The sequence below is a fragment of the Rhincodon typus genome, chromosome 26, assembly GCF_021869965.1.
Source record: "Rhincodon typus isolate 14 chromosome 26, sRhiTyp1.1, whole genome shotgun sequence".
Lineage (NCBI taxonomy): Eukaryota > Metazoa > Chordata > Chondrichthyes > Orectolobiformes > Rhincodontidae > Rhincodon > Rhincodon typus.
Window position 1 is genome coordinate 42,851,638 of NC_063357.1, and position 19,420 is coordinate 42,871,057.

The 19,420-nt window shown below is 40.7% G+C and overlaps 1 protein-coding gene across 1 annotated transcript in view; it reads left to right on the forward strand.

Moving 5' to 3' along the window:
- The window catches only part of LOC109915326 (protein phosphatase PTC7 homolog), an 81,259-nt gene that overhangs the window by 23,431 nt on the left and 38,408 nt on the right, over positions 1-19,420 (forward strand). The window contains exons 2-4 of the mRNA XM_048612404.1: positions 5,920-6,099; positions 8,686-8,802; positions 11,147-11,228. Coding sequence (XP_048468361.1) covers positions 5,920-6,099; positions 8,686-8,802; positions 11,147-11,228 — 379 coding nt within the window. The remainder of the gene's footprint in view (positions 1-5,919; positions 6,100-8,685; positions 8,803-11,146; positions 11,229-19,420) is intronic.

Sequence of the window (19,420 nt, forward strand, 5' to 3'; positions counted from 1 at the left end):
TAAAGTGATGGAAGCTGTCATGAACAGTGCTATCAAACAGCACTTGCTCAGAAATAACCTCCGTGATGCCCAGTTTGGGTTCCACCCGGGCCACTCAGCACCTGACCTCATTACAGCCTTGGTTCAAACATGGACAAAAGAGCTGAATTCCGCAGTTGAAATGAGAGACAGCCCTTGACATCAAGGCAACATTCGACAGTGTGGCATCAAAGATACCTACCAAAACTGGAATCAATGGGTATCAGGGGGCAAACTCTCCGGTGGTTAGAGTCATACCTGACACAAGATTGTCGTGGTTGTTGGAGGTCAGTCATCTCTGCTCCAAGACATTTCTGCAGGAGTTCCTCCAGGGTGGTGTCCTAGGCCCCTTGATCTTCAACTGCTTTATGAACGACCTTCCCTCCATCATATGGTCAGAAGTGGGGATGTTTGCTGTTGATTGCACCATTCGTGACTCTTCAGATACTGAAGCAGTCCGTGCTCAAATGCAACAAGATCTGCACAATACCTAGGCTTGGGCTGACGAGTGGCAAGTGCCATTTGTGCCACACAAGTGCCAGGCCATGACCATCACCAATAAGAGACAATCTAACCTTTGACATTCAATGGTGTTACCATCATTGAATCCCCCACTCAACATGCTGGGGGTTATTATTATCCAGAGACTCAACTGGACTCCCCACAAAGTGGCTACAAGAGCAGGCCAGAAGCTAGGAATATTGCAGCGAGTAACTCACCACCTGACTCCTCAAAGCCTGTCCACCATCTACAAGGTACGAGTCAGTGATGGCATACTCCTCACTTGCCTGGGTGAGTGCAGCTCCAACAACATTCAAGAAGCTTGACACAATTCAGGACAAAGCAGCCCACTTGATTGGCATTACATCCACAAACATTCACTCCCTCCACCACTGACGCTCAGTAGCAGCAGTGTGCTCTGTCTATAAGATGCACTGCAGAAATTCACCAAAATCCTCAGACAGCACCTTCCAAGCCCACAACCATTCTTATCTAGAAGAACAAGGGCAGCAGACATATGGGAACACTACCACATCCAAGTTCCCCTCCCAAGCCACTCACCGTCCTGATTTGGAAATATCACCATTCCTTCACTGTTGCTGGGTCAAATTCCTGGAATTCCTTCCTTAATAGCTTAGTGGCCAACCTACAACAGGAGAACTTCAGTGGTTCAAGAAGGCAGCTCATCACCACCACCTTCTCAAGGGCAGCTAGGGATGGGCAAGAAATGCTGACCAACCAGTGACGCCCATATCCCACAAATGAATAGAAGAAAAAAAATTTGTACTCCAGTATAAAAACAGAGGAGATGCTTGACTGCATTGATGACATGGTGGTTGCACAACACTTCTGCAAAAACAGCATGCTAAGCAGAACCAGGTTAGTCAGTTTCTCCAGAGCTAATTTCCAAAACTTTTCAATGCCTTTTTCTGTATAAGGTGGGCCATTGTAAGCTGTGAACAAATTCAAGAAGAAAGTCATCTTCTCGCATTAACAGTGAAAGAAAATAAGTTTTTTTTTTTTTTTGTTTTGACATTGGGCATGTTTATAATTTTAAATTATGTTCCAGAGAGGCCTCCTTGGCTATTTTGAAACGCTGCTTGGCATCAATTTGTGGGCAAGCCCCATGCGATTTTATTGTGGGTAGAGTTGGCATTAGGTAGTAGATTCAACTTTTTCCACAATTGGGAAAAAGTAAACTACTTTTGGCGTTATTGGCTCATTGACGAGACGACCTCTGTCTCTTTGTATGAGCAATGTTGCCATTACTGACCTTTTTATGGACGCTTGATTTATATCACCAACAAATGCTGGCTTTGAGAAGGTTGTGTTTGATCTGCCTTTTTGAAGTGCTGCAGACAACATAGTATAGGCGGAGCCACCATGCTCTTGGTGAGGGTGTTTTAGGATTTTGACTCGGGATACTGAAAACCAGTGTTGTCCCAAATCAGAATAGTATGGGACTTAGAGGGGAGCTTGCAGGTAGAAGTGCTCTTATATGTCTACTATACTCTACTGATCCAGGCAAGTTGACAGTATTCTATCATAATTTTATCTTGTAGATAGTGGATTCATTTTGAGGAATTTGGAAGTGAAATCACGTGCTGCACCCAATCTCTAATCAGTTCTTGTCAGCATTTATATGATTGGTCCAGTTCAGATCTGGTCAGTGGTGCATCCCAAGATGTTGGGGTATTTGGTGATACATAATGCCCTTGAATGCCAAAGAAAAATGGTTAGGCACTCGTGGAGATGGCCATTGCCTGACATTTGTACAGCAGAAGTGTCACTTGCCATTAATCCATCCCAAACTAACCTGTCCAGTTTTTTTTCTTTGCACGTGGGCACAGATTGCTACATGATTTGAGGAGTTGTGAATGGTACTGAATGTTGCATTCATCCTCAACATCTGCAATTTCTGACTTTTTATTTCGCTTTCTCTATGATTGGTAGAGAAAGATATGAAAGGTGGGACAAACAAAGGGAGTATGAACTATCTCAATCTGAAACGTGTACTTTTTTTAAAAAAAGAAAAGAATTATTTTAAAGTTGGCAGGTATCAGACTATCTTCGAAGCATGATGTGATGCTATGGAAATTACTCATCGTGCAGTGTGTGCTTTTATTTGAGGGTCACAGCAGAATTGTTAGTTGGTCGTGATTTAGGTCATGAAAGTCATAAGCATGATCAAATGTTCTGAAGGGGAGGTGTAATATTGACTGCCAGCTCTACCTGATCACATCATAAAATACACAAAGCACTAATTATTCATTTGAAGGTAGTGTTCAAAAGAATCTTCAAAACTGGTTTTATGCTATTAGGTAAAATCAAACAAAGTCTGTTTTTTGTTTTGGATTTCTGGCATCTGCAGAATTCTGCTTATCACCATAGGGTTGTTTGAGAAGGAACCAGAATTACTGAAATGTGCAAACAGAAGGTTACTAAAACCCTGGCTGAGAGAGATTGAGAATTACCCACAAGATGTTGTGGAGGTAATAAATTGGAACTTCAGTCATAAGCGCACAGTATTTTTGTCATGAGTGTTTTCACATTTGATTCTCTGCACCTGAGTTTATTATATCAATATTTATGTGGCAATAATCAATTTGATTGCATCAAGTTTTGGTTTATGAATTTGCTTGCTGCAGGTGAAATGACTAGCACCTTTTTTTTTTGAGAATGATTTGCAGCTAGGAAAATGTTTTGTCTGCTGTTTTGTTTATTTCAGTGGATTATGTAGGTTTATTGTAGATACTGGTCTCTCCCACCATTTCAGGAGCCCAGTTGGGCTGTTTGCAAATTTGATTTGTGGGAACAGAAAAGTCGTCTTGTTTGAGTGCAGTATCAACCCATGAAGTTATGCTCTGTGTTTGTCTGAGAATTTTTAAATCATTCTCATGATGTGGTTATGAGGCTAACATATTATCCTCTTGAGATAGTAAGAACTGCCGATGCTGGAGTCTGAGATTCAGTGTGGAGCTGGAGGAACACAGCAGACCAGGCAGCATCAGAGGAGCAGGAAAGCTGACGTTTCGGGTCGGGACCCTTCTTCAGAAATGGGGAAGGGAGGTCGGAAATAAATAAATAGCTAGAGGAGGGGTGGGGCTGGGGATGGTAGGTGGGATGGTGATGGGTAAGTGCAGGTAGGCAGTGGAGGGGATTGGTCAGTGAGGTGGGAAAGAAGACTGACAGGTCAAGGAGGCAGGAATGAGAGGGAGGGTTGGTCATGGGATGGGGGTGGGGAGATTGCACTTGTCCCACCTCACTGACCAATCCCCTCCACTGCCTACCTGCACTCGCCTATCACCATCCCTGGCCCCACGCCTCCTCTAGCTATTTATTTCAGAGCTTCCTTCCTCATCCCCCATTTCTGAAGGAGAGCCCCGACCTGAAACGTCAGCTTTCCTGCTGCCTGGCCTGCTATGTTTCTCCAGCTCCACACTGTCATCCTATTGAGTTGCCTTGGGAAGATTATTGTGGGTAGCCTTGAATCGTGTGGCAGCATGGTATTCAATACTGAGAAGACTGAAGCAATTGTGTTTCGTCCCTACCGCATATTTCACACTTCTATCCTTCTCATCAACTGTGTCACCAGACTGTTTGCAAGCTTGCAAGATGAGCATCTTGCATCCCAAGATGAGCTTTTGACCAAATAACTCTGCCCTCTATTTGACCTCCATAACATTACAGTACTCTGCCCTTCCTCAACACTTCACTGAAAGCCTAATCCGTGCTGCTGTTACCTTGGATATCTGTGCTCTTCAAATTCTGTTCTCTTGGGCATCTGATTTTAATCACTTGTTCTGTAAGCAGCTTGAGGTGGGGCCAACAAATTCTAAAGTTTAGAGACTAAACATTCCTCCACCAGCTCCCTTCCCTTCTTTGAAACCCTCCTTGAAAACTGCCAATATAAAAAGTTGAAGAAGACCAAGAAAAGCTAATTATAGATGAACTAGCTTAGTGTCTTTTTACTCGGAAAATGTTTTGAGTTCCTTTATAAAGGATGTGATAGCAGAGTCAAGATGGATTCATGAAGGATGAAATCATACCTGATACTTATTAGAATTCTTTGAGGTAACCAGCAGATAAATAGAGGAAGTAGTAGATGTGATATATTTTGATTTTCAGAAGGCATTTTGATAGAATACCATGCAGGCTATTTAATGAGAAGAGCCCATGGTGTTGGGGGTAGTATATTAGCATGGATAGAGGATTGGCTAATTAATAAAACTAGAGTTGGGATAAAGGGGGCATTTTCAGGCTGGAAACTTGTAACTAGTGATGTACCACAGGTGTTTTGCTGCTGGGCTCACAATTATTTACAATATATATTAATGACTAATGAGGAAAGTGAGTGTCCTATCATGAAGTTTGTGGATGACCCAAAAATAAGAAGTGGGAAGGTTAGTTACATGGATGACAGCCTGAGGAGGATACAGACCAGTTAAGTGAGTAGGCAAAATCTGAGCAGGTGGAATGTAACGTAGGGAAATGAGAGGCTGTGTACTCTGGCAGGGAGAATAACTGAGCTGAATGTCAGTTAACTGGATAACCATTGCAGAAAGCTACAGACAGATGGATTTGGGAGTCCTTGCTCATGAATCACAAAGGTAGCATCCAAGTTCAACGAGTAAGGAGGAAGGCAAAAGAAATGTCAGCCTTTATTTTAAAGAAATGGACTATAATAGTAGGGAGGCTTTGCTAAAATTTCACCAAATCAAACCACAGCTGGGATACTGAACAGTTTTGGGTCCCTTGTCGAAGAAAAGATATGCTGGCATTGGAGGCAGCACTTGGCTGATGCCAGGTAAGGAGGGACTTTATCAGGAGAGGCTGATTTGATTGGGTCTGTACTCATTGGAATGTAGAAGAATGAGAGGAGACCTTTATTGAAACATGCACAATCCTTTGAGGATTTGACAGGGTAGATGCAGAGGGGCTGTTTCTCCCTTGTGGGAGAGAATAGGACCTAAAAGGGTCGCACCTGTAAGACAAAGGAGGAATTTCTTCTGAGAGTTGTGAATCTGTGAAATTCTTTACTGTTGAGGGCTAGATCATTAAGTATATTCAAGGCAGAGAGAGATTTTTTTTTTAACCATTTAAGGGGATTGACGGTCTTAAGGAAAAAACTGGAAAGTGAAGTTAGGGTTATTTGATTTGTTATGATCTCATTGAATGGTGGAGCAGATTCAATGGCCTGAATGGCATACTTGTCCTGTGTTTTTTTCGGTCTTGAAACCAGTCCCTGACCAACATTTTGGTCTTCTAATCAAATATCCCCTTGTTGCTTCAGTTGACTTTTGTTTCATAATACTTTCCTTCTATCTCTTCCCTTAGACAATATTCTAGCTCCAATTCAAAGAGGACTAGTGCTGATTACAATGTTTCTCTCTGTTGTAGGGGTAGCAGATGGCGTCGGAGGATGGTGGGACTATGGTGTGGACCCATCCCAATTTTCCACTACACTGATGCAAACGTGTGAGCGACTTGTTCAAGAAGGACTATTTGTACCCAGCAACCCTGTGGGTATCCTGACAGCTAGTTACAATGAAATGCTACAGAACAAGGCTCCATTACTGGGTTAGTGAAAGATTTGTTTCTTGGTGACGAGAAGGAAACCAGGTTGTCAGGTTAAAATCTCAAATACTGATGGTTATTTGCACATCAAACAAAATGTATCTGCGCAGTGACTATGCATCTCTAAGGGTGAGAAGAATCCTAAATACCTTGGTTATTAACTGCTGGAGATTCAAACAGCATCACTGTTTAATCTTTAATATTAGCATTACTGCACATCAGTTATTTTAGGGGTTAATGCTGACTCTTGGAGTAGATTAATTCAGATTTTAAAAATGATTTAATTGCAAGGGCAAATTTTGCACTTTTGCTGATAATCACGTGCAGTGCATAGTTAATTGAATGAACTTCAAAAGCTCATTTGTCCTAAAAGTCCACTTGTACATCAGCAGAATCTGCACAAAATGGCATTCAGTAACTCGAAGGACTGGAATTTACACGCTAGTGAATCACTTGAATCTTGGTGATCTTCTGGCTGATCTCAAAGTCTTGTCACTCAAAGCAGTTCCCATTCCTAAAACTATAAAGCCCCAACCTTTATAATTCAAAGTTCCAACAATTGCCTGTGTTCAGCAAAGTTTGTCACATTTGAACCAAATTCTCGTGTGCAGTGTAGTTAATAAGCAAAAGCTGTATAAAATTGCAAGAGAAAGGTGTGTTAACCTTGTGCTGATCAGCCTAGCTCTAAAGATTTTTTTAATATTTCATTTTATGGGATTCCACTTAGACATGGGATGCCTTTATTAGCCCTGTTCAGTGACTAGCCGAGTGAGTCAATTATGCAGCTTTACAGATGATGCTTATATGAATGATGACATGTGGAAAGTTGGGCAAAGTTCTCTGTCAAAATCAAGGAGTGCTTTGAGGGTTCACTTTTTCAGATTATTTCCCCTAGAGAAATTCCCAGTCAAAAGATCAATTTAAAGACCTCCGTGACCATATTAGCATTTGTTCATTTGCATTAATTTGCTGAATATAGTCATTACTTTTTTTAAAAAAAAAAATCATTGCCCCTAATTGATAGTGAACAGCCTTCGTGACGTTTCAGTAGCTTGCCAGGCCACTTCAAAGTGCAGTTAAATGTAAGCTGTATTGTTGTGATCCAGGAGTCACATAGGCCAGACTGTCAGATTTCCTTCTTTAATGTTGGTGAACTAGGTAGGGTTTTTACAACAATCCAGCAATTTCATAGACTCTATTACTGAGATTTTTTTAAAATTTCTGGTTATTTTGGGGGATGTGAGCCAAAGGTTGGTATATGAAGTTAGGCCACAGATCAGTTATTGAATGGTATTGAATGGCAGAACAGGCTCGAGGGGTTGAATGGCCTACCCCTGTTCCTATGTTCCTGTGCAAAGGTCAGCTTTAATAGTGGGATTTGAGCTCTGGTCTCTGGATCAATAGTCCAGACCCTGGATTGTTTGTTCCATAACAAAACCACTGAGCTGTTCTACCCATAAAGCATTTTACATTGGTGTGGTAGAGTGTAGGATGAAGACAGGATCTGCTTTGGCTTTCATGTTGCCATTAATAGAATACCTATGAGGCAGTAATCTGGGCTGACACTGACTGAGCCAGTTGTACCACCTTTTGAATAAGATGTTAAACCTAGTGACAATCTGCCCCTCGGACAAAAGCAAAACATCTCATTGATAGTACTCTGGAGAGATGTTCCCCAGTGTTGCCAATGTTTGCACCTCCGCTATTAGAAACATCCCTGAGATGGGTCCATGCTAAATGTAAGCTTCCTTCTTCTGAACAGAACTGAACAAAAACTCAATATTCTGGATATTGTCTTGCTGTTTGGGATCTCAGTGGGATAACTTTGGGGTAACTATGTAGGAGGGGGATCTGGTTATGGGCTGGGAGAGTATGGGGAAGGAGATCAGGTTGGGGCAGAAAGAATGTGGGAGATCAGATAGGGGGCTCTGTCTGTGTGTTGGGTGAGAGGTGTTGGTGTCAGTGAGTGTGGGTGGGATTACATTATGAAGGGGTCAGGTCAGTGGTGTGAATGTTAGTATGGGTAATTGATATGAAGGAGGTTGGGGGAGTGGGATGTCTGTTGGGTGTGAGGTTAGGGGTGTCTGTGGATATGGCTATGGGGTATCGGTACCTGTCTGGTGCTGAAAACTCCAGTCCTAGAATCATGATCGTGTGTACATTCAGGTTTGGCACTCTCTCAATGTTCAGTGCCAAAAGAACTGCTGACCCAGTGAAGAGTTCTGTCTTGTGATGGGGAGTGGAACTTTGAAGCATTTCTATTAAAAGGTTTCCAGGATGAGGGAATGTATTTGCTGCTGTCGATGCTGATTTTGCATGCAGCTAGACATTGCGACGGTTGTTGATTTGGGTAGGCACTCTGATCTTACTTCACCTCCATGCTCACCTTGGCTCCTTCCCATTGATATAGGTTTTAGTAACTCTAAAGCTGTAATGCTTTTGTGGTTTATTTAGCTGTGAAAAATGTTCTGCATCTATAAATATGCAATGTTAATATGATTCTGTGGAATGATCTGTGCCTTGTTGAAATTGGAAGGGGAAAGGTGATCGAACTTTGGTGATTTTTTTTTTGCACATGTTCCCTTTTAGTTGGAACTCATGAGCAACATGAGGAGGACAGCTGCTCATGCGTGTCCTGTCTGCTATGGTTGTACCCATGTCACAAGGGAAACGCATGTGAAAATACCAGTTCATTAGAAACTACCAGCAACCTCTGACACATTCAGGATTTGAAAAGTGCACCTGTTCCAAGGTTTCTTATGAAAGGAAGATATTTCAAAAAGCATGGTGCTTAAAAGGACAAATTTCACAAGGGGATTTAAAGATGTTTTGTTCCCTGCTACACTTAATAGTTATTAGTATTTGTTGCAGTCTAACAACACATGTTAAATTGTACTTTTTATTAGATACAGATTAATCACCCAAGTTTAATATTTCCACATCTTTTGTACATTTTTTACATTATGAAGGTACGACTGGTTTAACCGTTTGCAATTAGCTGAAAGAATAAATCTTCTGATTGTAATGAGGATGCAGTTGCTATTCATTCAAGTTTGTTTTAATTCTTTGGGGATTTAGACATTGCTGGCAAGGTTTTGTTCTGAAAGTGATAATGAAATGTTTTCCTGATTTGGTGCAATCCATATGGTGAAGGTTATCCCATAGTGCTGTTAGGTAGGGAGTTTAAGGGCTTTGACCCAGTTGCAATGAAGAAGAAACTGATCTGTTTCTAAAGTAAGGTTTAATTAATTTGGATTTTTGTATTGAGCATTCAATTTTAGATGTTTTCCATAGCATTTTACCTTTTAAAGACTAAAAGAACAGATAACTTATCAGTGGTACCAAGCTCCATAATAGTGGCAGGCACACAGTTTCTTATTACCTAACTGTGTATGCTCCCCTCCAAGCTGCTTTTTTTTTCTTTTTTTGAAGTTAAAAATGTTCTATTCTTACTTAATAGCCTTTTCTCTTCGCCTATGTCTGTTTTTCATTTTTAAGAGTCTTCAGTTTATTTCTGAGATTTCGTTGCTACTGTGTATGCTCTTGGGTGTCACCAGATGCTGAATTGCAGCTCGAGTCAAAGTATCTCCCACTCCCTTTCTGAGACCATATATGGAGTCATACAGTACAGAAACAGACCCTTCGATCCAACCAGTCCATGCCGAACATAATCCTAACCTCAACTAGTTCCACCTGCCTGCTCCTGGTCAATATCCCTCCCAACCCTTCCTATTCATGTACTTATCCAAATTTCTTTTAAACCTTGTAATTGTACCCACATCCACCACTTCCTCAGGAAGTTCATTCCACATGCGAACCACCTTCTGTTTTAAAAAAAAGCTTGGTCCTCATGTCTTTTAAAATTTCTCTCCTCTTGCCTTAATGTGCCCACTAGTCTTGAAATCTCCCATCCTAGGGAAAAGACAACTACCGTTAACTCTCTAAGATAAAGGTGTAGAGCTGGATGAACACAGCAGGCCAAGCAGCATCAGAAGAGCAGGAAAGCTGACATTTTGGGTCTGGACCCTTCTTCAGAAAATTCCAGAGGCGTTTTAATTAGGAGCCCATCAGGATTATGATCCACCACCTCCAGTGGGATGCCACTATGAGAGGCGTATTCCCCTCCCCTCATTGTTATTTTGCAGGGACTATTTTGTCCAGGACACACTGGTCAACTCTTCCTCCACTGCCAACACCGCCCCACAATCCCAGGGCATCATCTCCTTTAATTACAGAAAGCGTAACAGCTGTTTATTTACTACCTCCTTCTGTATAGAAGGTTCCTGACACGCCTTCCACGTAAGCAGCGTTCTACCTGCACTTACTCAGTCTAATGAATTCGGCGCTTGTGATATGGCCTCCTGTACGCAGACAGGACAGTTGTTTTGTGGAACACCTACATTCTGTCCGTAAAAATTACCCAAGCTTCTAGTTGCCTGCCACTTCAACACACCACTGTTGTCCCTGGCCAGCCTTTCTATCTTGGGCCTGCTGTAGTGTTTCAGTGAGGCTCAGTGCAAGTTGGAAAAAGAACATCTTATTTTCACTTGGGGACCTTGCAGTCTTTAGGAGTTCTATTGAGTTCAATAATTTTAGAATTTGAACACCACCTTCTATGTCCTTTACCCACCCCCATATTCCAGGCTCTGTCATGACAAGGGCTGCTTTCAGCACAACCAACCCATTTTCACCTATTTGTGGTCCTCAATAGCGGCTTTTCTTTCTCCCTGGTATTTTATCATCCATCTCTTTGTCTGCCTAACTACTGTTCTGCCCCTCTCGACTCCATTTTCACCAATCCGTTTATTCCTTATTCCACCCGCTCCTGTCTACAATATAGTTAGATTTACAGCATGGAAATAGAGCCTTCAGTCCAACTTGTCCATGCTGACCAGATGTTCCACATTAACATGTAGATGTTCTACATGTCCTGTTTGCCAGCATGTGGGTTTGGATGGAAATGGGCCTTCTGTTGGGTTCCTAAGAAATGAAGAGCGAGTCTGCGATCTTCTCAAATATCTAGTTTTTATTTTTTGTATATAAACTACAGTTGAGAGTTCTGCAGCAACAGCTTTAATCGTGCTTCTTATACATTTTTACATGATCTTCCCTGAAACCGCAAATAATGGTCAGTATGTTCTGTTAATCTATTCTACGATATCTTCCCGTGACATACCTGCAAACTGTTCCATACACCCTGACTACAAGATCTAACAGTCTGTTGGTCACGTACTTCCATATCTGCTTTGAACCAACTGTTAGTTTTGATTGCACCTGCAAGACAGCTTTTTGCAATAACCTTTATAAATTTAACACTTGCTTTACTGTAGCTTAATCACACAATTTTCAATATACTTCATGCCTTCCTATTCATTTACCCATGCAGATGCCTTTTAAATGTTTAATTGTACCACCCTCCTCCACCTCTAGCAGCTCATTCTATGCTTGAAAAAGTTGCTCCTTGGGTCCCCTTTAAATCTTTCCCCTCACCTTTAAACCTTTGCCCTCTAGTTTTGACTCCCTTACCCTGGGGAAAAGACCTTGGCTATCCACCCTATCCATGCCTCTCGTATATAAACACGTATAAGGTCACTGATCATTGGCTCCAGGGAAAATAGCCCCAGCCTATTCAGCCTCTCCCTATACCTCAAACCCTCCAACCCTGGCAACATCCTTTTGTAAGTCTTTTCTGAACACTTCCTAGTTTCACGATATCTTTGCTATACCACATTTTCCTAGTTACCATCAATTCTGAAGAATCGACACTGAACTTGAAACGTTAACCCTGTTTTCTCTTCATAGATGCTGCCAAATCTGCTGGGTTTCTCCAGCAATTTCTGCTTTTGTTTCAAATTTTGAGCATTTGCATTTCTTTGTTTTGTTTAATTAGCTGATCAGTAATTGGGTAAAAGATTGGTTGAGTTATATCTTCTCATTTTTCTAAACTAGGACAAATCGTTTGAATTGGGACCAGGAAAAATCTAGGTATTCTGTTAAATTTATGGCATAACTATCTCAACATTCTGCAGTAGATATAACTAATTTAAGCTTTTGAACAGTAAGACTGAACCAGGCAAACACATCTGTTGGAGCTATTATCACCTTGAAACTCTGGCACAGAGTCAATGACTGACCAGAGAGTTGGAGAGGTTCTGACACAAAAGGGAAGTGGAGGAGTTTTTAGGCAGTTTCATCCATCATAATTTAATCAGAACCCAGCAGGAAATACAGGTTCAGGAAATGAAAGGTGTGACTGGAAATGGGATTCAGGAGAGATCCAGGAGATCCCTTGCCAAACAGAGGATGCACTTGCTACATGTGTGGACAAGAAGAAAGACTGCAAAGATAACAGACAATGCAGACTGAAGTAATGTGGTTCATAAGGCTGTACAGAGTGCATGGAGGTGAAGACCGTGGCTGCAATGGGAAGAGCAGATTAGAGATGTGGAAGTAATGGAAGACTATAATTCTGGGGCTAGAAAGTCCCCTCTGCAGTTGAAGAAGAGTCTTGAAAGATGTGCTGACTGACCACTGACCACTGTCAGGATAACTGATATCTTAAGGTAGATGGAGGGGAATTTGGGTACGGAGAGGGTAAATTTGGTTTACGTGATCAACATTGGAGCAAGTGACAGAGATGGGAACAGGGCAGAAATTTGTGTGAAAGAGTATTAGGGTTTAGGCTCTAATTTTTGAAAATCAGGAACTCTAGTAATCTTAGGATTATTGCCTGAGCTGTATGCAGAATGACATGACAGCAGGTGGATCAGGCATTTGAATGTATGGCTAAAGAGCCCTTACAGTAAAGAGGGATGTCTTTTCATGAGAAACTGATGCCAATTCTGTATTGAGAATGAGCTGTACTGGTGAACTGGGCTTCACTTGAACCAGGATTGGTCCCATGTCCTTGTAAAAGAGATAAATACGAAAGTAGCAAAAGCCTCAAATTAATAAATGGGATGAGTGAGGTTGGAGAGACTGTGATCTGCAAGAAATATAATGCAACCTTGATGTGAACAAAACAGGCAAGGAATCATTGGAAATTTTTGTAAATTGGGGAAAACTGTGTGAAATTCTAGGAGGACATAGATTGTTGGATTGAGCAGATAGATGGCATGTGAGTTTCAATGCAGAAAAATGAGGTGATGCATTTTGCTAGGCAGAATATTGAAAGATAAACTAAATAGGGTGTACGGTTCTTGGGTGGGTAGAACAGAGGGACCCGGGGTATATGTGTATAGATCATTGAAAGTGACAGGGCAGGTAGTGAGACCTGTAGGTAACATATAGTAACCTTGGTTTTATTATTCGAGGACAAGAACAAGGAGGTGATAGTAAACCTGTATAAATCACTTATTAAACTGGATAGATTAAATGAGGAGAACCTGTTCCTCCTTGTAAAAGAACAAATGATTTGCAAAAGAAGCAAATGTAAAGTAAGGGAAAGCCTTTTCACTCAGCGAGTAGTTGGGATAAGGAATACACTGCCTGGAATTTGATGGAGGCAGGTTCAGTGAGGCATTCAAGAGAGCATTGGATGATTATTTGGATGAAAAAACATTTGCAAGGGTACTGGGCAAGAGCAGGAGACTGGTGCAGACCTGGTGGACTGAATGGCCTCCTCCTGTGCCATAACACTTCAGTGATTCTGAAAAAAGTAAGGGATGACATGGATGGCAAGGAGATGAATAGTTAAAGGGTGGGAATCCAAAAATATAGTTTAAACAATGAGAGGAAATCTTCTCAAAAGTGAGTTAAAATGCTTGAACAGCATTGAACATGGTGTTTGTAATAAGACAGAATTGAAGGGAACCATATGTTGGAAGAAGCCAGACACATACAATGCTGAGCAAGAGAGAGTTGCAGAAGAAACTTGATTCTGCATTAAACATTGCAGGCTGTAATAATTAAATCTTGGGAGGGAAAACAGCTGTACTTATTTGGGATGATACAGTAAGTCCTCACTTAAGGCTGTAAATGTTTTCCTGAAAATCATAACTTTAATTGAAATTACTTTAATTGAAACATTGATTCAATAGTCATAACTGTTAACTGGTGACATCTTTCACTGGAGACAATGGTTGCTCCCATTCAGTGCGACTGCTCCTCGTGGCTGGCTGCGGGCCCTCTGCTTTTCTTCCCCTTACCTTGGCCAGTAGCATGTGGGTTATGGCTAATGGTTGGTGGAGGCAGCATGGAGGGAGCTGCAGGGTTTGTCCTGGGTTGGGGTGAGGGGGTGATATCCACTATGGTCAATGAAATTCAGCTCCCCTGCGTTGTTCCTCTGTTGACTGCGGTCAGTTTTGCAGTTCCACCTACTACCTCAAAGTTGGTGGAGGATGTTCTGCTGATCTGTTATGGCTGGCGAAGGAAGACCCACTAAGGATTGAGTAGGAAGGATAGAATAATAATCATGGAGGATTTCAACTACCCTGATCTTAATTGGACAGAATTGGGTAAAGGAGATAAGAGAATGGAGGACCTCCATTCCAGTTCAATATCAGGAAATGCCAAGAAAGGCAAGATTGGCTATTTGATCCAGCAATGAAGAATGAATAACAGAAGTTGCGACAATAATAAACAGAGGAACGTATAGGCTGTAGTGTCCGTAGTATATACTTTTAGATCAATTTTGAGAATAACGCTGGCATTAATTGGACAAGTTAATAGATTGGAGAAAAACAATGGGTTGAGAATAGAACTGGAAAAATTGAAATGGGCAATTATGTTGGCAAGAAATGAATGGGGAATATTTAAAATTGTTCAACAGAGTGCTGGAAAACCAGTTCCTCTCAAGGAAAAAAACCAAATGGACATAAATTGATAGATGAATAAAGACATTAGAGGATAAATGAAGGTTAGGAAAGGGTCATAAAGTACATTGACAGCAGATGAACACCTGATGAGAGACTACAAAAGAGTCTGAGAGAATCAAGAAACAATTGGGAAGGCAAGAGGGATTACTAAATTATAAAGGAACATTTTTAAAAAAAGTAAAATATTTTGCAGTCTCTTCAGTCTTTAAAAAAGTGCTGTAATGGAAAAGGGCCTTCGAGAGAGACAAGATAATACTCCAAGTAACACCAGAGAGATGGTTAAAAAACAGGGAGAGAGAACAAGTAGACGTAATTGACAAGTGAACAGAACAAAAACATATGTGCATTTAAAATTTTTTAAAAATTATGTTGAATAAATTAAACGCACCCATATTAAACGCACCCCATCCATAAGATATCTGTGGTATTATTTAATAATTTGTTGCCGGAGTCTGGTGCATCTGTGACCAAACTCAATATGCCCGCCTTCGACCTGTATCCCTTAATACCTTTGCTTAACAGAAATTATTTATCTCAGATTTAAAATTATCAATTAATTTAGCATCCACTGCCCTTTTGTAGAAGACAGTTCCAAATCTGTTACTATTCTTTGTGTAGAAGTGCTTCCTAAGGTGTCTCTTGAACAGTCTGACCCGAATTCTCAGACATTCGTTATCTTTATCAGTTGTTCATGGGACATGGGTATCGCTGACAAAGCCAGCATTTATTGCCCATCCCTAATTGTGCCTGAGAACGATTGAGAGGTGAGTTACAAAAAGAATTACTTAACCAAAATTTACTAATTGTTAGAACTATGACTGATGAATCTCAATATCACCACCTTTTGTAGAAATAAACAGGTGACACTTACTCGTACAAACATAGGAATTGAGAACAGGAGTAGGTCATTCAGCTCCTTTTACCCTGCTTAGCCTTTCATTAAGATAATTACTGATCTGATTTGTTGCCTCAGCTCTACTTTCCTTCCTGTCGCCCCATAATGTTATGTTTTCTTATCTAATAATCTGTTATTTAAATGGTGGGAGATTAGTCTGTCCTGGAATTTGAGACAGTCCGGAGATTAGTATGCAGATAGCTAGTATAATGTTGTTAATATTTATGACAAGAATTCAATACGAAAGTAGGCAGATTATGCTTCAGTTATTCGGGGCACTGGTGGGATCTCATTTGGAGTACTGCGTAATGGATTGGTCACCTTATTTAAGGAAGGATGTAAACTCTAGAGGCAATTCAGAGAAAGTTTACCAGACTAATTGGGCAAGTTATATGAGGAATGGTTGGAATGACTAGGGCTTGTATGGAATGGAGTTTACTAAAGTAAAAGGTAACTTGATTGAAACACGATTTGAGGGATCTTGAAAGGGTAGATATTGAGGATGCTTTCTCTTGTGAGTAAATCAAGAACTAAGGGTCACTTATTACAAACTTTTTTTAAATGGATGAGTTGAATCGTTTTCGAGAATAAGCCTTTGGAGCTCTCTTCCTGTAAAAGTGGTGGAAGCAGGGTATTTGAATATTTTTAAGACAGTGGTAGATAGATTCTTGTTAAGCAAGAGGGTGAAAGCCGATCATGATAGCAGGAATGTGGAGTTGATGTTGCAATCAAACCAGCTGTGAGCTTATTAAATGGGAGAGAAGTTTCAAGTGCCAAATGTCTAATTCCTCCTTATTTTGTAGGTTGATTCCATTTTTAGTCACACAAACATATCTCTGCCTTAAAAATGTTCAGTGACCCTACCTCTGCTCTCTGGGCAAAAGATATGAGAGAGATGACTTCTCATCTCCATCTGAAATGGTAGACTCATTTTTAAGCTGTGTCCCCTAGATTTAGTCTCTCCCAGAGGGGAAGTGAGCTTTGATCATCCACCCTTTCAACTCCCTGCAGGATCTTTTGTTTCAATAAGATCGCTCTTATTCTACTAAACAATTCAGACCCAGTTGACTAATATCCCCTTGTAGTATGATGTCATGTATCTCAGGATTTAGTAGTAGCTCTCTGAACTGCTTCTAATGCAATTATGTCCATAAATAAGGATGCCAAAACTGTACTTACTAGTTTAGATATGGTCTCATCAATACTCTGTACACCTGTAGCAAAACATCTCTTTTTATAGTCTTCTGCGCAAAAAAAAATGACATTTTATTTGCCACCTTTATCACTCGCTGTACTCGCAAATTAACCTTTCATTGCATCCTTTGTACCTCCCAGGGTTCTACAATCTCCTTATTCAAAAATATATGCTGATTGTTTTTTATGCATGTCTTCCTGCCAAAGTGGACAAGTTCACATTTTCCCATATATACTCTTGCTGCATTTTTTTTTTTTTTGCCCACTCACTTAACCCATATATATCTGGGGGAAAAAAAAATTTCTGTTGTATGAGATGAGTGGACCCTGTTCTTTGCAGACAGAAAGAACATGTACACATTGCATCTGTTTCAAGTCAACAAATTAGCCATTCTCTAGTACATTTCTCAGGGCAGTGCTTACCACAATCAGATGTGGAGGCGTGCTGGTGTTGGACTGGGGTGGACAAAGTCCGAAATCACATGACACCGGGTCAATGTCCAACAGGTCTATTTGAAAACACAAGTTTTTGGAGCACTGCTGCTTCGTCAGGTGAAGTCATTTGAAAGCTTGTGATTTTCAAATAAACCTGTTGGACTATAATCTGGTGACGTGTGACAACCAATCAGATTCAACCTGCCTGGTTTGAAATTTGAACAAAGCTTGGCAGTTAAACTCGGTCATCATGTAATTAGTGCATTCTTCTTGGTAATGCCTGTACTAATCAAGTTTACTTGTCAACCGATTAGCGCACTCCTCTTAGTATAATTCTTATTTCCCCTTTTTATTAGTATTCTTGTGAATTGAGCTGAAGGGACATTAACTGAAGATAAGTTTGGACAAAATGCTTTAGCAATCCTCAGTTCTTTACTACCATATTACTATTTCTATCTGTATTTGTTTGCAAACTCCATACATCCTCTTCACAACTTCTTTTTGCTGATTTCACAGACAGATAGTAAACTTAGTACCCATTTTTAGGTCCCATCATTCAAGTTGTATATGAATAGATTGTAAGTAATTTGAGGACCACTACTGGACCTGAAAATGATCCACTTGTGTCTACTCTTTCTTGTCAGCTAACAATCCACTAATATGTTGTACCCTACACCACAAGTCTGTATTTTGTTAGTAAACTTTCTGGCACCTTATCAAATGGCTTCTGGAAATCCAAGTACACACTGTCTACAGGTTCCTCTCTTTTTTTTTTTTATTGACATTACTTGTTGGTTTGTCAAATAAGTCTAATAAATTAGTCAACACAATCTCTCCCTTTCAAAAAACCATGCTGACTCTGTCTAATTGCATGAATGGTATTAAGCTGACTGTGTTATTCTTTGATGGGATGTGCCCATTCCTAATTGCCTTTGAACTGATCTGCTTGCTAGGCCATTTCAGAGGGCAGTTAAGAGTCAATCACATTGCTGTGGGTCTGGAGTCAAATGAAGGCTGTACTAGGTAAGGACAGTAGACTTCCTTCCCTGAAAGGCATTAGTGGACCTGATGGGTCTTTGCAACAATTGGTAGCTTTATATTCCAGATTTATGAATTCAGCTTAATGCAAATAGCAAATGATGGAAGTTATCAGTGTCCTCCAGAATGCTGGGGGTCTTATTAATTCAGTGACATTACCACTAGAACAGGTTGGAGACATTGATTCCATATCCCAACTTTCTGAATAAAGCAAAAGTAACGGGCCAAATTGACCATGTATAGCACAGGAACAATATCTGCTAAAAACCAAAAGAACTATGGATACTGTAAATCAGAAACAAATCAGAGTTAATGTTTGAAGAAGATCTGCATATAAACTGACATTTTCCTAGCTACTAACAGTTCTGAGAAAGGGTCATTCGACCTGAAATGTTAACTCTGATTTCTCTCCACAGGTGCTGCCAGACCTACTTGGCTTTTCCAACAATATTCACTTAAGTTGAACTTTCCTGTTTGTGTTTACATATTGTGAGACTCTGTGCTGCAAGTGACAGATGGAAAGGCATAGCACCCTCTGGAGGGAATGCAACTGTGCATCTCCTTAAACTAGACAAATTGATTAGTATAGTGTCTAAACCAGGAAGTGTAAGTTAGAATAGTAAATTCAGTGGCAACTCAGATACAGAGTGGGGTGAGGGGAGGAGGTTTGAGTTGAGAGAAGAAATTTACATTTAAAAGATGAAGACCTGATATGTAAATCCTAGACTTGTAAAAGATTGTTTAAGGCCAAATGTAATATTGGCCCAGCACCAGTAAAATAAATTGTTTCCGAGATGGTAGGAATTGCAGATGCTGGAGAATCTGAGATAACCAGGTGTAGAGCTGGATGAACGCAGCAGGCCAAGCAGCATCAGAGGAGCAGGAAGGCTGACGTTTCGGGCCTAGACCCTCCTTCAGAAATGGGGGAGGGGAAGGGGGTTCGGAA